This window comes from Trachemys scripta, chromosome 7 (assembly GCF_013100865.1).
Source record: "Trachemys scripta elegans isolate TJP31775 chromosome 7, CAS_Tse_1.0, whole genome shotgun sequence".
Lineage (NCBI taxonomy): Eukaryota > Metazoa > Chordata > Testudines > Emydidae > Trachemys > Trachemys scripta.
Window position 1 is genome coordinate 2,255,048 of NC_048304.1, and position 15,001 is coordinate 2,270,048.

Consider the following 15,001-nt stretch of genomic DNA (forward strand, 5'->3'; position numbering starts at 1 on the left):
TTTTAATAAAATTGTGTTAATTTTAATTTTGTCGTTTGAAACTTTAACAAATTGAAATTGCCTTTAGACCACTATTATCTGTTTTTATACAGTGGTTAGGTATTTCCCTCTAATGAGCACAGGACAAGAGGATTAGAGCAAAGTGTATTCACCTGCTTCCTCAGCATGGGCATACCACACACAGCTCTAAAATAGTCTTCCATCTACGCGAAGTAAAAGCAATAGAAATTAAAGTGCTGTGAAGTGCTTTTAATCACTACTATTTCATTGGAGGGGGTGGAATTCAGCTAAATGCCTTGTTAGGCATTTTGAATTCCAACTCTGCTGTGCTCTAATTTTTAAAGGAATTGTAGAACAGGAAGCTCCCTTTCTTCACCCTAGATGGGTTGTGATCCTCCCCTACGTGGTGGTGATTAGTCATAATATTTCCTGAGTTGATTAGACGACCAACAGGAAAGAAAACAAATTCTCTAGAATATTTCAGCTTAAATGGGAAAGTAGGAACAAAGAGAGAGGAAATCAAGTCCTTTAAATAGGAGAAGAAAACTGTATGGAATGTGAAGCACTTTTGAAAGAAAAGGGGGAAAAATAATATATAAACATGTGGATGGTAGGATGAAAGTAAATCCCCTCCTTTTTAGATGTTAAAGTATTGGAAATCAGAATGGTAAAGAAGGCACTAATCACAGGAGGCTAGAAAATGATGAGTCTCCTTGTAGTCCGGGAAACAGACCATTGCTCACTTTATTCCAGACTAGCAAAGTAATGTTTAAACTTATGCTGAGGTGCTGCACATTTTTTCCACGTATGCTGAAATGTCCAGTGTATCCCATTATCATTCCACTACTTGTTATATTACAAAGTCTGCTAACTAATGACTACTGTATTTAAGTCTGCAAAATAGCTTCCGTTAAAACACTCACAATTTACTGAAAACTTAACTTTTTAGGTTGAAACTTTCCATAGTTGGTGTATCGTCAGTATGAATATTTTTGAAAGTTTGAGGAAACTCCTGTAAATCACTTTTGAATTAAGGTAAAACTGAAAAAATCCACTTTTGCCTTTAAAGAATAATTCTAACCGCACTTTTTGGCCCAACTCTCAAACTTGGCATGTGAACACAAAGGCTTTATTTATCACTGAAGTTTGAAGAGAATAGGATTTATTTCTCCAAGTTGTTTGAAAATTGCATACTGAGCAATCACAGGGGAAACAGAGAGACTGACTCTGTTCTTCCGTAGCTCGGGAAGTTTATATTTTTGAAAACAGAATATGAGGCATTTGACTGGGAAAGCCTAAATATGCTCTTAACTTGGACCCACTAACATACTGGCTAGCCCTCCAACTATTGGATCACATATTTAATTTAATTTTCCTGGTCTCCTGAACTTTGTACCACAGAATTAACTGGGGCATACAGACCTATGCGTCTGATGAAGTGGGTATTCACCCACGAAAGCTTATGCTCCAATACATCTGTTAGTCTATAAGGGGCCACAGGACACTCTGTTGCTTTTCACAGATCCAGACTAACACGGCTACCCCTCTGATACATAGCAATGTTGTATTTTCCCATTTGGTAAATATGTTTTTCCTGTGTTGCAGACAAAGGTTTGTTTGTGCACCAGCATCTTTGATAACATAAGCACAGCTCTGGCAATAGCATTAGTCTGATATTACAGCTCATGTCCTGCTACAAATCAAGTCTACATTACAAAGATTCATTTTTGTCTTGGTCCTGGTCCTACACAACATTTGGTTTATTGTAGTTCTTGGCAACAGGCTGGCGGACAAAAATAAAAACATTTAGGATTTTCAGGACATTATCCACTAAATACAACATGTCATATTTAGCCTTGGATGTAAGCAGGCATAACATCCATTTAAATCAGGCATGTGATCTCTCAATCAATGGATTAGCAGGAGAGCTACACTATGAGTTGAGAGAAGCAGCATTAAGAGAAACTCATTTTTTCCCCTTCACCATTTGCTAGGCAAATAATCAGTTTACTGACAAGAAAATGAACAATCACTCTGTTTTTGGCTTGAGGCAGAATCTTTTTACTTCAGTGAATCTGTAAATTTCACCATCTAGCTTCACTACCAACAATTCAACAGGCAACCCTGGAAGGTTTTAAGTGTCATCCAAAAGAACCAATATGTTATATTAGTAATGTACTGATCTTACTAAATGGAGAGCTAAACAATGACCTTCACTCTTTTCTCCTTTAGGTACAAAAATAATTAAATTGACTGGGTTCTCCCAAATGTTCTTAAACTAAGCAGTATTTAGTTTTTTCCCTGCCAAAGGAGACCTAAATATTTAATACACACCAGTTTTGATTCTCTTCTGCAGTTTAAGAGGACTTTCAAGCACCCATCTTTTCTACCTAGCTGTATCTAGTTTAGTCTGCATATTGTCACAATAATTATTTTAAGTTTTGTTAAATAGAATTTACTTTCTATTCTCAGAGAAAGGTCAGAAAATAGAGGTGTCTGACAAATAATGTTCAAATTAGCTTAATTACTTCATGTTGATATCATAAATCACCGCTCTTTGACACGAAATCCGCCACACACAATTAATGGCTGTTGGTATTGGTTCACCTGATCAAGTGTCTACTATACATAAAATATGCTATGAAGTTCTGCATCTCTTACAGCAATTCAGTAGAGAAGTCTTGTCCCAATGGCACATAAATCTGAAGTACCAGAAACCGCTGGATCAGTCCAACTAGAAACAGAGACAAAGAAATATATAGCTATGGATACACACACAAAGCAAACTCTACCATTTAGCATTTCAATGATGTATAGCTATACTGCTGCAATACCATTTCCCAAGGGTCACACAACATTCGAAAACAGAAAAGAACCGAAGAAAACCAAATCAAACTGTAATAAAAATGTTCCTTTTAAAATGTCCCATTTGTGGTTTTGGTGGAATTTTTATGAAAATAAAAGCAATGTAATTTTTTTTTTATTTACTGTTCTTCGTTGTGTTCAGAGAGCATGTAAACAGCATATCCCACAAAGACACATAAAAGTTCACATCAAGATTATTATAAAAGCATGTGGCAATTACTCACTACTTAATCAAAAACAATAAATCATAAATGCAATCCTAATTATGACAACTGAGACCCTACTTACACGATGGGGGACTCTGTCCTGGAACCAATGACCCTGAAAAGATTTGGGAATTGGGGCGGATAGTCAGCTGAACATGAGCTCCCAGTGTGATGCTGCAGCCAAGAGAGCTAAAGAGATCCTGGGATGCGTAAATTGGGGAATCCTGAGCAGGGGTAGAGCAGTTATTTTACCTCTGTATTTGGCATTGGTTCGACTGCTGCTGGAATACTGCATCCAGTTCTGGTGTCCGCAGTTCAAGAAGAATATTGATAAATTGGAGAGGGTTCAGAGAAGAGCCACGAAAATTATTAAAGGATTAGAAGACATGCTTTATAGGGATAGACTCAAGGAGCTTAATTTATTTAGCTTAAAAGAGAAGGTTAAGGGGAGACTTGATTACAGTCTTTAAGTATCTACATTGGGAACAAATATTTAATAATGGGTTCTTCAATCGAGCAGAGAAACGTATAACAAGATCCAATGGCTGGACGTTGAAGCTAGATAAATTCAGATTGCAAATAAGGCAAAAAAAAAAAATAGTGGTGAGAGTAATTAACCATTGGAATGATTTCCCAAGGGTTGCCATGGATTCTCCATCACTGATGATTCTTAAATCAATATTGGATGTTTTTCTAAAAGCTCTGCTCAAGGAATTATTCTAGGGCAATTCTGTGGCCTCTGCTATTCAGGAGGTCAGACTAGATGATCACAGTGTTCCCTTCAGGCCTTACAATCTGTGAGGCTTTGATGAGGCAGAGCTAGTTCTGAAGTTTAAAATAGTAGAAATATAGCTTAATTGGGGAGCAAACAAGAAAAACTTTTAAAGATACTTTCCTATTCAGGAAAAGCCACAAACTTGTAGGGTATACAGGTATCCATGAGTCGAAATTTGTAGTTTCCTCTTATTGGTTCCATTAGTGAAGGAGAGAGTTGGCCTTTTATTGAATTGGCAGGCATTTTAAGATCCTAAAGCAGTATTATTCCAAGAGCAACATGGATCTCAAGATGTCTTCAGAAGCCAAGATCATACGTGCAAAAGCTCACTGCCTCTGAACAGTTGCCTGGGCTACTCCCTCATCCACAACAACATGGCTCCTGTAGGAGTTCTGTTCCCATTGACCACCCATCCTGAGTCTACAAAAAAAAAAAAAAAAAAAAAAATCCCACACCTTTGGAAGGGGGAGCAAACATGAAGCTTAAGTTAACAGTTCTTCTAGCACTCGCTGTTTAGTTTAGCAGATTTCAAAACAGGTACAGTATATATGATTTAGGGCCATATTCTCAGGTAGTATAAATCAGAATGTCTTTCCATTGAGTTTAATGGAACAATGCTGATTTAAACAAGCTGACGAGCTCTCTCTTGAAATGTTAAGATATATATTTGACTGTAATACTGCTTGTTAAGTTCCCTGAGCCAGTGAGGGGGGGGAAAAAAAAATCACATGAAAAATATTCAAGTGAGAAATTCTGCAAAACTGAAGTTTTAGTCTGTTGAATAACTTCTCACCCCTTGTTTTTTCTACTCTAACTTAAAAAAAAAATAGTGGACCTAAACAACTGTTTGTAAAAAGTAATCAGAAATGATCAGACTATATAGCACATTTTATCAAACAATTAAGCCTCACATCTCTATAAAGTGGGTAAATATCACCATTTTATAGAATAAAATGAAAGAGGGATTAAAAGCCCCATTCAAAACCTGCTGACAGACAGACTTTTCTTGACAACAACGTCTACCGGAGCAGAACCTAAGTTGTGTTTTTTGCCCAAGGTCAAACCTATCAGCTAAGGATCTGCCCCAACATGTTTAGTTGCATATCTCATTTCTAAACATCTACTTATTGGTACCAGCTGTTTTGCTGAAAAATGACCTTTCAGTCCGCTGACAGAGGAGCTGCCCAAAGGAAGAGACAATATCGCAAATAGCTACATCTTGCAGTAATACTGGATTAGTACAGAACAACATCTTATATTTGTAATGCCTCAATACTTACGAGTTTGTCTAGTTTCCTTTGGTAGCTGAATCTTGTTTGTTTGACTGCTTCCTTCAAGGACAAAAACAAAGCCTTTTACTTCTTTATCAAATTCCTACAAAAAGGAACAGTGAAAAAAATAAACTTTTTATCAGTCTCTTAATCAAGACTTAACCAAATTTGCAGATGACACAAAGCTGGGAGTGAGGGGGGAAGAGTTGCAAACACTTTGGAGGATAGAGCTAAAATTCAAAGAATCTTGATAAATTGGAGAACTGGGCTATAGACAACAAAATGAAATTCAACGAAGACAAATGTAAGATGCTACACTTAGGGGAAAAAAAACCAAATGCACAAATAAAGAATGGGGGATAGCTGTCTTGACAGAGAAGGGTCTGAGAGTTGTTGTAGATCACAACCTCAACATAAGTCAAAAATGCAATGGTGTTGCAAAAAAAGGCAAATGCAATTTTAGGTTGCATTAACAGAGGCATAGCATGAAAATCATGGGAGTTGATAATATCGCTCTACTTAGCATTGGTTAGGCCTCAGCTGGAGTACGGTGTCCAATTTTGGTCACCGATGTATAGAAAGGATTTATCAAAACAGGAAAGGATCTAGAGATGAGCGACAAATATTATCAAAGGGATGGAATGTGAGCAAAGGCTGAGGGAACTGGATATGTTTAGTTGGGAAAAGAGGAGACGGGGGGGAGAGACATGCTAGCAGTTTTCAAATACTTGAAAGGCTGCCATAAAATAAAAAGGGAGAAAAGTTGTTCTCTCTTGCCACAGAGTGCAGACAAGAGGCAATAGGGTCAAATTACAGCACAGCAGATTTAGACTAAATCTCAGGAAAAACTTTCTAACTGTCAGAGCAGTAGGACAATGGAACAGACTGCCTAGGGAGGTCATGGAAGCTCCTTCACTGAAGGCTTTCAAAGAGAGGCTGGATAGCCATCTGGATGCTTTAGTCACAACAAACCCTGAATCTTGGCAGAGATTAGACTGAATGAGCTTTGTTGAACCTTCTAACTATGGTTCTATGATTCTAAAACTGCAAAAAACCCAAACTTATAGCCTAAGTGTAAGACTACTTTGATTGTTCTTAAGACTCTCAAGAGGAGTGTAGCAACAAGAATTTTATAACAATGCAAAGATGGTAGTAATAATAGTCTCAGTAAATTTCTGGCTTTTTGTAATATATTTTATAAATAAAATATGTTGACAGATATGTGATTCATGATCCACTGGCCCAGACTTGACCCAATGGTTATCAGAATAGCAAAACTATTTTAAGCTTTGTTCCACTAGAAATATTTAAGCTATAAAACTACAGCTGTGACCAATCCAGTTTGCAAGCAGGCATAAAGTGCTAATTTAAGTGGTCATTTATTCTGTCATGGTGACAGAACTGCAAGTGACAACTTTTCCATAGTCAGGTCAAAGCCCTCATTACCTTCTAATTTTAAGCTTCATGTACTTTTTTCCACGGTTTATACTTCAGGTCTTATAAGTCCCCCATAAAACTTACTTTCCAAATTGCTGATGGACTGCCAAAGATCTTCCATTTTGCTCCTGGATTCTTGCCTTGAGCACTGAATATTTCAACAAATGGGCCACCCTGTGATAAAATTGTTTAAGGATACGTCACTCTAGCCAGGTGCTGAGCACAGCAGCATCATTGAGCACAGTTTGCTAAATCTGAGTATGTCAGAGCAAACCCTCATGAAACAATGGTTAACATAAATTTTATTGACCACAGTCAACCGCAATTAACAAATGGCACTCTTGACTTTATAGTCTGATTTTACTGCAGCATCAGAGTCCATGCTTACTTACAACACTACTTTCTTTGATAAAGGAAATAGGATATGTTTTGACTATTGTCCTTTCTTTACATGCCAGCCAAAAAACCAAACAAATAAACAAAAAACAAAAAAGCACCAAACTCTTAAGCATGGCATGTAAAAATATTAAAAACATGCAAGAGGTGAATGGATATTTTCTTCATATGTTTTATTTCTGGATTTTCTGAATCATGCTCAGCTAAATGATTAAACAGAAGAATATCTATTAGTTTCTAGTAAAGAGATGTGGCCAATGCAGTGGATTTTTAATTTTTCAATATTTCATCCACCATGACAGAACTTTGCTGATTGTTTTTGAGACGCCACCTTTGCACTTTAACTGAGTTTAGTAATTAAGGGCTCATTTCAGAGATTCCAAGGCCACAGAGACCATTGTGATCATCTACTCTGACCTCCTGCATAATAGGTGATAGACCTGCCCCCTCAAAATTCCTAGAGCATATATTTTAGAAAAACATCCAATCTTGATTTAAAAACTGTCAGTGATGGAGAATCTACCATGACCCTTGGGAAGTTGTTCCAATGGTTAATGACCTTCATTGTTAAAAATGTACATCTTATTTCCAGTGTGAATGCGTTTAGCTTAAGCTTCCAGTGAATGGATAGTTTTACACCTTTCTCTGCTAAACTGAAGAGCCCATTATCAATTATTTGCTCTCCATATAGATACTTACAGACTGCAATCAAGTCACCCCTTAACTTTCTCTTTGTTAAACCAAATAGATTTAAGAAGCTCAATCTATCACTATAAGGCAGGTTTTCTAATCCTTTCATCATTCTCGTGACTTTTCTGAACCCTCTCCAATTTATCAACATCCTTGAATTGTGGCCACCAGAACTGGACACAGTATTCCAGCAGCTATCACACCAGTGCCAAATAGAGGCAAAACCACCCCCTACTCAGGATTCCCATGTTGATGCATCCCAGGATTGCATTAGCTCTTTTGGCCACAGTGTTACACTGGGAGCTCATGTTCATGTGATTATGCACCATGATCCTCACCCCCAATTGTTTTCAGTCACTGCTTCCCATGATAGAGTTCCCCATTCTGTATGCATGGCCTACACTCTTTGTTCCTAGATGTATGCATTTACATTTAGTGATAATGTAATTCATATTTTTTGCTTGCACCTAGTTTACCAAGCGATCCAGATTGTTTTGGATCAGTGACCTGGTCTCTTCATTATTTAACATTCCCCCAATATTTGTGTCCTCTGCAAAAATGATCAGCTTTTAATTGACTAGCCCCACTGACTACAGTTACTAAAATCAGAGAAGGTGCAAAATGGCATTACATGAAAACACCAGTAAAATTCTTAGAATTCATGATGGAGGAAACAGGGAACAAACAAAACCCACTGTATTGGTAACCTGAAGTCAATAGAACTAGCCACATATGGAAGGACTGAAGGATCAAGATCTCAGACATTGAAAAAACAAACTTGGGTGTGTTTTGTACCCAATATTATTTGCAAATTAATTATTATTCCTATATTTGAAAAGAAGGTATAGCAAATATAGATTGATTAAACACCTAAGAAGGTTTCAACATGCGTTTCAGCTTTGGAAGACATAAATGAAAGGAAGTAAAAAAACAGCAATTTCTGCTTTACCTGATATTCATTTCTGAACATTCTTGCAGATATTTCACAGTTCGAAAATAATGTCAGCACCCCAGTGAGTAATTCAAGACTTACAGATGTTGCTGTAAATACAGAGATTTTATTGTTAGATATTATTACACCAAAAAAGTTTCCCTATAATCAAGTAGAAATCCACGTTTTAAAAGTCAATTAGCACATTTCTAAAATACTGTTCTTTACAGCAAACTTGTAACTCTTCAGCATGAAAAAGTTACCACAAAGGAATTAAGATTAGAAAACTGATTTATACTGTTGGTGTCTCTTGAGCAATGTTTCTTTACATAACCACCATTAAGCCTGACCTTCCAGATATACCAGTTAAAATGGCCACTCTATCCCCAGCCTTAATTTTTAAGAAAGGAGGATCCACTTATCTTTTTAAAATGTTCAGAAAGGTTTGATGAGTAAATATATATCTTCAACATGTATTGTTTATTTCTTACTGCTACCAAGTGTTCACTGGAAAAGGTTAAAAATCTATTAAACAAGAGCCTTGCCTTTAATACAGAAAAACAGAAATTTATGGACTACCTATAATGGAAATCTCATTTTCAACCAGAGATGTGAGGCAGAGACTTATTCCACAAGTTACTTTTTAAAAAATTTCATCACTCTACATTCAGAATGGCTAGTGTAAGTATCAAACCAAATATATGGCAGAGGTGCCTATCTAGAGGCATGCTGAAGCCAATGAGAACTAAGGATGCATTGCACCTTGGGAGAATGAGGACTATGGTGAATTCAGGATTTGATTCCACAAACACCCAAGCACTTCCCAATAGGTGCCGAGTGCCCACTGCTCCCATTGACTTCAGTGGGAACTGAGAGTACCCTGCGCTTCTCAAAAGATGCTCAGCATCTGCAGAGTTAAGCTCTAAATGCTAATCTAGAACCCAATCCCAGGAGGTGGCAAGGGCCCTCACTGTGGGAGTTGAGAGTACTCACCAACTCATAGGGGGCACTGGTGCAGAATTGTGCCTATAGTGTATATCTTTTGGCAATGTCCACTTGTGTTTACATTCAGGGATGGAGAATTAAGGAAATATCACCATGTCCAAGATCACCTTAGATCCTGAAACTGTTCTGCCAGTGAACCAAAATAACATGCCTACCAGCAAACTCAGAGATGCCATCCTTGTCTGAGATGTTTAAGCATGATTATGAAAAGAGTTAGAGATCTTGGTTGGACCTCTCTCTCTCTCCCCCCCCTCCCTCTCCTTCCCCCTCCACACAGAAACCAGGCTCTCTCTCTCTCTCTGCCCTCTCCCTCCAGTCTTTTCACTATCTATGGACAAGGAGTGAGGGACTTGGCTCCTTAGTCTTCACTCCTCATTTCATCCGTGATCCCCCACCCCCGAACAGGGAGAATGGAAGGCTTGGCCCCAGGAATGCTGCCCTGTTCTGCCAAATATGGCCTTAAATTTCCTTGGCCAGTCCCAGGTCTGACCTCCTTCCCAAGATGATCCTCCTCTTCTTCCTTGTTTGTTGTGTTCCTTCTCCTCCTCCACCACTGCCTCTTCCTGCCCCTCCATGTTCTCCTCTCCTCCAGGATATGCAATGAAGATCTGACAGGCAGCAAGCTACAGGCTGTGTGGACACTGATGGATTATGTTAACATATTCTAGGTACTTAGAGCATGCCAGCAGTGTCCACACAGGACACAATGCAACGTGCAGCCTGTGGCTTGGGAGGTGAATCCAGCAGCACTCCAACCCATGCAAAATTGCTATAGCTTGCCTCCTATCAGACCCTCATTGCAGTCTGTGCATGTGCCATAGAGGTGGTAGAAAATAATGCCCCTCATGGTTGTGGCACTCTTTGCTGTGTTTGTCAGACACAAATGGTGGCGAGTGGCACACATTTTTATATACTCTGTATGTGTGCACACACTTGCAAAATAGTAGAATAAACCTGGATTAGTAATTTGGTAATTACATGTAAAAATCAGGATTACAGAAAATTAGGGAGGGTTAGTATCTCTCCAAATCACATGTACAATGTATCTTAAGAACTAGCGTAGCCAAAATACTGATCTTTCAGAACTGAAAAGCATTTAAAAGCTTTTAAATGTTATACAATGGTACATAACTCTGGGTGAACTAGTAAATGTATGCCCGGATCTTTCATACATTTATGCACGAGTTGTTCCATGGGTAAAGTTACTCACATTCATGTTTGCAGAATCAGGGCCTTAGAGAGCCAACTGATTAATATTTTAATTGTATTGATTCAATACTGTCTACTAGTATTTTGATGCATAGCTTGTATTATACGGTAAACCACACTATTTGTTACAACCAAGTTATCTGTCAGTAAAAGAAACTGAAACAGATAGTGTAACTGGTATAATTACTTAAGAAAGGCACATTAATAACTATATTAAGTAACAATTGACAACCATGAATTAGTCATTTTACAAGTTTGAAAGTAGTATACTATTTCTTTGTTCTATAAATAAAGCAGTCTGGCAGTACATTAACAATTTCTGGAAAATGTTATTGCTCTAATTTTTATTTTCCTCTATTCAGATCTCATCTTTGCTATTAGTCAGGGCTTTTAAACCAGAAGAATGTTCAACATTCCACAAATAATTCCTTAGCCAAGAATACAGTACTTTGAAGCAAATCCTACAGTGACCGGTGTACTGATCCGCTGAACCAAAATTCACATGGAAAGCAGGTGGTGGGTGAAAGGGCAATAGCACAGGTTATGTCCTCTTACAGGAAGTATTTATAATGTACTTATTATTGTGACCCAGATGTGCAGGGGCCCTGTCAGTCTGGGGCTGAGGATTCCATCACCCAAGGGTTTGAGTTGCTGTTGCTGTGTTTTGTTTGTTTTTGTCAGAGCAAAGCCCTTTTACACAGGCTTGCAGCTTCAAAAGATCAGGACTAGATCTGCCAAGTGTCATTTGGTACTTCTGTCATGCCTTCCAGCATTTCAGGGGAAATGTCAGACATAGATATGCAAGGCAGAGAGCCCCTAATAAAAAAGATTGGTGTAGGGGGAAGTTGCAATGAGTTCTTGTCTCATTTCTTCCATAGAGTGCTGTTAATATTTTTGCTGTTCACTGCCCTTATTGATGAACATGGTCTTATGCACCTTGGAACAGAACTCTGGTCTATAATATAAGTAGGGTGACCAGATGTCCTGATTTTATAGGGACTATCCCGATTTTTGGGTCTTTTTCTTATATAGGCTCCTATTACCCCCCATCCTCTGTCCCGATTTTTCACACTTGCTGTCTGGTCACCCTAAATATAAGGGACCCAAATTTCATCCCCTTTGCCATTCTACTTTTCAGAATGAACATGCCAAAGCTAGTTAGCAACGTGGCTGGCTATACTCTCTGCAAGCATAGTTGTAACCAGCAGACCACACTTTGCTCCCAGAGCTACGATCAGAACCTAGGAATCATTATACTTAGTACTTCACTACTGTCTCACAAATAGAGGTGTAACGCACAGACAAATTGTCTTCTCTCCTTCTAGGGACTGATCCACATAGAGGATAACTGCCTACTTCTGCTACCAGTTAATTTTTTAGCAGCAGCTCAAGTGGAAGAGGGTCTGTGTCATAGATCTAAAGTCCTAGTTCAAACTCTGCTGATGAATCATGCAGAGAAAAATATAGTATGTGATTATTATGAATTTATCTTAAAAAAAAAAAAAAAAAAAAAAAAAAAAAAAAAAAAAAAAAACTAAATAAATTCATGGAGGATAGGTCCATCAGTGGCTATTAGCCAGGATGGGCAGGGATGGTGTCCCTAGCCTCTGTTTGCCAGAAGCTGGGAATGGGCGACTGGGGATGGATCACTTGATGATTACCTGTTCTGTTCATTCCCTCTGGGGCACCTGGCATTGGCCACTGTTGGAAGACAGGATACTGGGTTAGATGGACCTTTGGTATGACCTAGTATGGCCATTCTTATGTAATTAAAGATTGTATCATGATGCAGATACACAAGGGGCAGAATTAAGATTGCCCAGATAACCCTAATTCTGATGCTTGTCTTTGGAAATTTGATGTTACTCAACTTCTTTTAAGTCAGCACTTACTGGGGCACCGGAATACCCATTTTTAATGAACTAAAGAATCTTTCACCTGCAAGCCACCAGTTTAAATCCAGCCTAGCGCTCCGTAGGGCTTGAGAGTTGTTTCTATCTAATGGCTATTTGGTGACTACTCTACAAGGGGAGTTTGGTGGGTCTCATTTCCAGCTCCTACATCATAAACTCACCACCGCGCATTCTACTAATTGGCAGACTCAGCTGAGGCCGAGAACTGCAAAGACCATGGAGAAGAGGCTACCACGGTTGGACCTGGAGGAAGTTTCCCCCATATCCAGGTTAAGGCAAGGTGGAAGGGCAGTGTGGATTGGAAGCTTGCTGTGTAGAGAAACAGAAGATTTCATTACCTAGGGATGAAACTAATGCCTTTCACCAGTACTAAATCCACACAATTTTTTAAAAGCTGAAATTTAGTGACATGCAAATTAGTTCATTACATAATTTGCATAATGTCACATGGAGCTGCCAAAAAAAAAAAACAACTAACAACTATGCTGGTCCTAATTAATAAAAGGAGTCTTTTCACTTACTTCAGTGGAAGCTGGAGCAAGCCCAAAGAGGGTAAGCAAACTTGTGTCTGGCGAAACTACATAAACTCACTCATCTCACACAGCTTTATTATTATTATAAATATACAGCAAACACACTGCAATACATTTTTTCTTATATATTACCTACTTGTAATCTTTTGAGTGCTTGCATTAACTTAATAGAAAAGACTACAATTATTTTATTTTCTGCATGAGGATTGGTAGTTATTTGAGATACTAAACATAAAAATGAATGACAATTTTTTATAGCATACCTACTATGATAATACTAAGTGGCACATCTGTGAGGCACTAAATGTCATTAGTCTTGAATATCCTGGGACCAACACAGATACAACTACACTGCAAATACTAGTGGAACATAAGACTTTCCCAGATTGGTTTCAATACTATAGTCTATATTGGGCATAAAATTCATGCATTGCCAGGATTTAAACAACACTTAATGGGATTGTCTGAGTTATCATAATATATGCTTTAAGCAGAACATTCTAGGAAAATTGATATGTGCACCTTCTTTTGTCCCCACACCTAAAAATAAATAAATAAATAAATAAATAAAACCTTAATTTTTGGACCAACAAAAATGCTTAAAATCCAGATAGACTAGAGTTCTGTTTTTTGGAAAAACTACAGTATTGTGAAATTTAAAGTCCTCCAGTTTTTAAACATTTTTCAAATAAATAGATATAACATCTTTATAGGATGCTGTAAAAAAGAAGAAGTATTCTCTCATTTTTCAGCCAGGGATCAAAATTCTTATTTTATTGCCCTATAGCATGTACTTTTAGTATAGTGCATCTGCCCAACTCGGGATACAGAATCTGCAGCATCAAAGTTAATGACAGACTATCAGGAATGGAGTTTATCAAATTACATCACACTGTAAAATGTATTCATTTTCATACACGTAAACCCAATTAGGACTTATTTTACAGTGCTCCTCATCTGTACGCTGACTTTTTTTTTTAAAAAATCATTAGCTTCATAATGCTTTCCACGGTGTAAAACAAAATACAGCATACTCCCATTTATCCGAATAGCATGAGAGACACAGATTTTATTTGGATAATCGATAGTGCAGGAGCCATAGAGCAGTGGGTGGTCTCCCTCAGAAACAGGGGCTTGTTGTTGTCATCCTCCTCCTCGCAGCCCTGGCTGTGGGTCTCTGCTTTGCCCTGTTGGGACCACAGACTCTCCTACCTGCACCTTGCGACTGCAGGGATCAGGTCTCACCGGCCCAATGGCAGCGCAGGGAGCCCTCTGAAACTCTGCTGTCATGGCCTGACACACTCACTCCCACGTAACAGTATATACCCTAGGGTCCCTCATTACCTTCATCCATCACCTCCATTTTAGACCCAAATATATATCCATCCAGCACCGATGCAGTTCCTGGCCAATGGGAGCTGTAGCAGACGGCGTTTGTGGTGGGAGCAGCGGAGGAGAACCTGCCCTGGCCCTGCCTCCGCCGCCTAGGAGCTGCAGGGACACAGAGCCTGGTAGGTAGTCCCTGCCAGGCCCATTAACCCTCTCTTCCCCTGTACCAGTGGGGATCCCGGGTCACCTCCCCCAGCACCCACAGCGCCCCCAGAGAACCCCCACCCCAGTTTTAGTCACAGCGGGTATTTTTAGTAAAAGTCATGGATTGGTCACAGGCCCATGAATTTTTGTCTACAGCCCGTGACCTGTCCATGACTTTTACTAAAAATACCCATGACTAAAATGTAGCCTTACTTATTGGCTCTCCTCAACTATTTT

The 15,001-nt window shown here is 38.7% G+C and overlaps 1 protein-coding gene across 8 annotated transcripts in view; it reads right to left on the reverse strand.

Annotated features, from left to right (window-relative positions):
- The window catches only part of CFAP20DC (CFAP20 domain containing), a 174,086-nt gene that overhangs the window by 155,739 nt on the left and 3,346 nt on the right, over positions 1 to 15,001 (reverse strand). For 2 of the 8 annotated variants that reach the window (XM_034776219.1, XM_034776218.1), the window contains exons 1-5: positions 12,447 to 12,480; positions 8,590 to 8,681; positions 6,639 to 6,728; positions 5,127 to 5,220; positions 2,662 to 2,734 (exon numbers count right to left, since the gene is read on the reverse strand). In XM_034776219.1, the coding sequence (XP_034632110.1) occupies positions 2,662 to 2,734; positions 5,127 to 5,220; positions 6,639 to 6,728; positions 8,590 to 8,681; positions 12,447 to 12,480 (383 nt within the window). Of the gene's footprint in view, positions 1 to 2,661; positions 2,735 to 5,126; positions 5,221 to 6,638; positions 6,729 to 8,589; positions 8,682 to 12,446; positions 12,484 to 15,001 lie in introns of those variants that run through there. The other 6 variants (XM_034776221.1, XM_034776223.1, XM_034776217.1 and 3 more) reach the window with 5 other exon arrangements.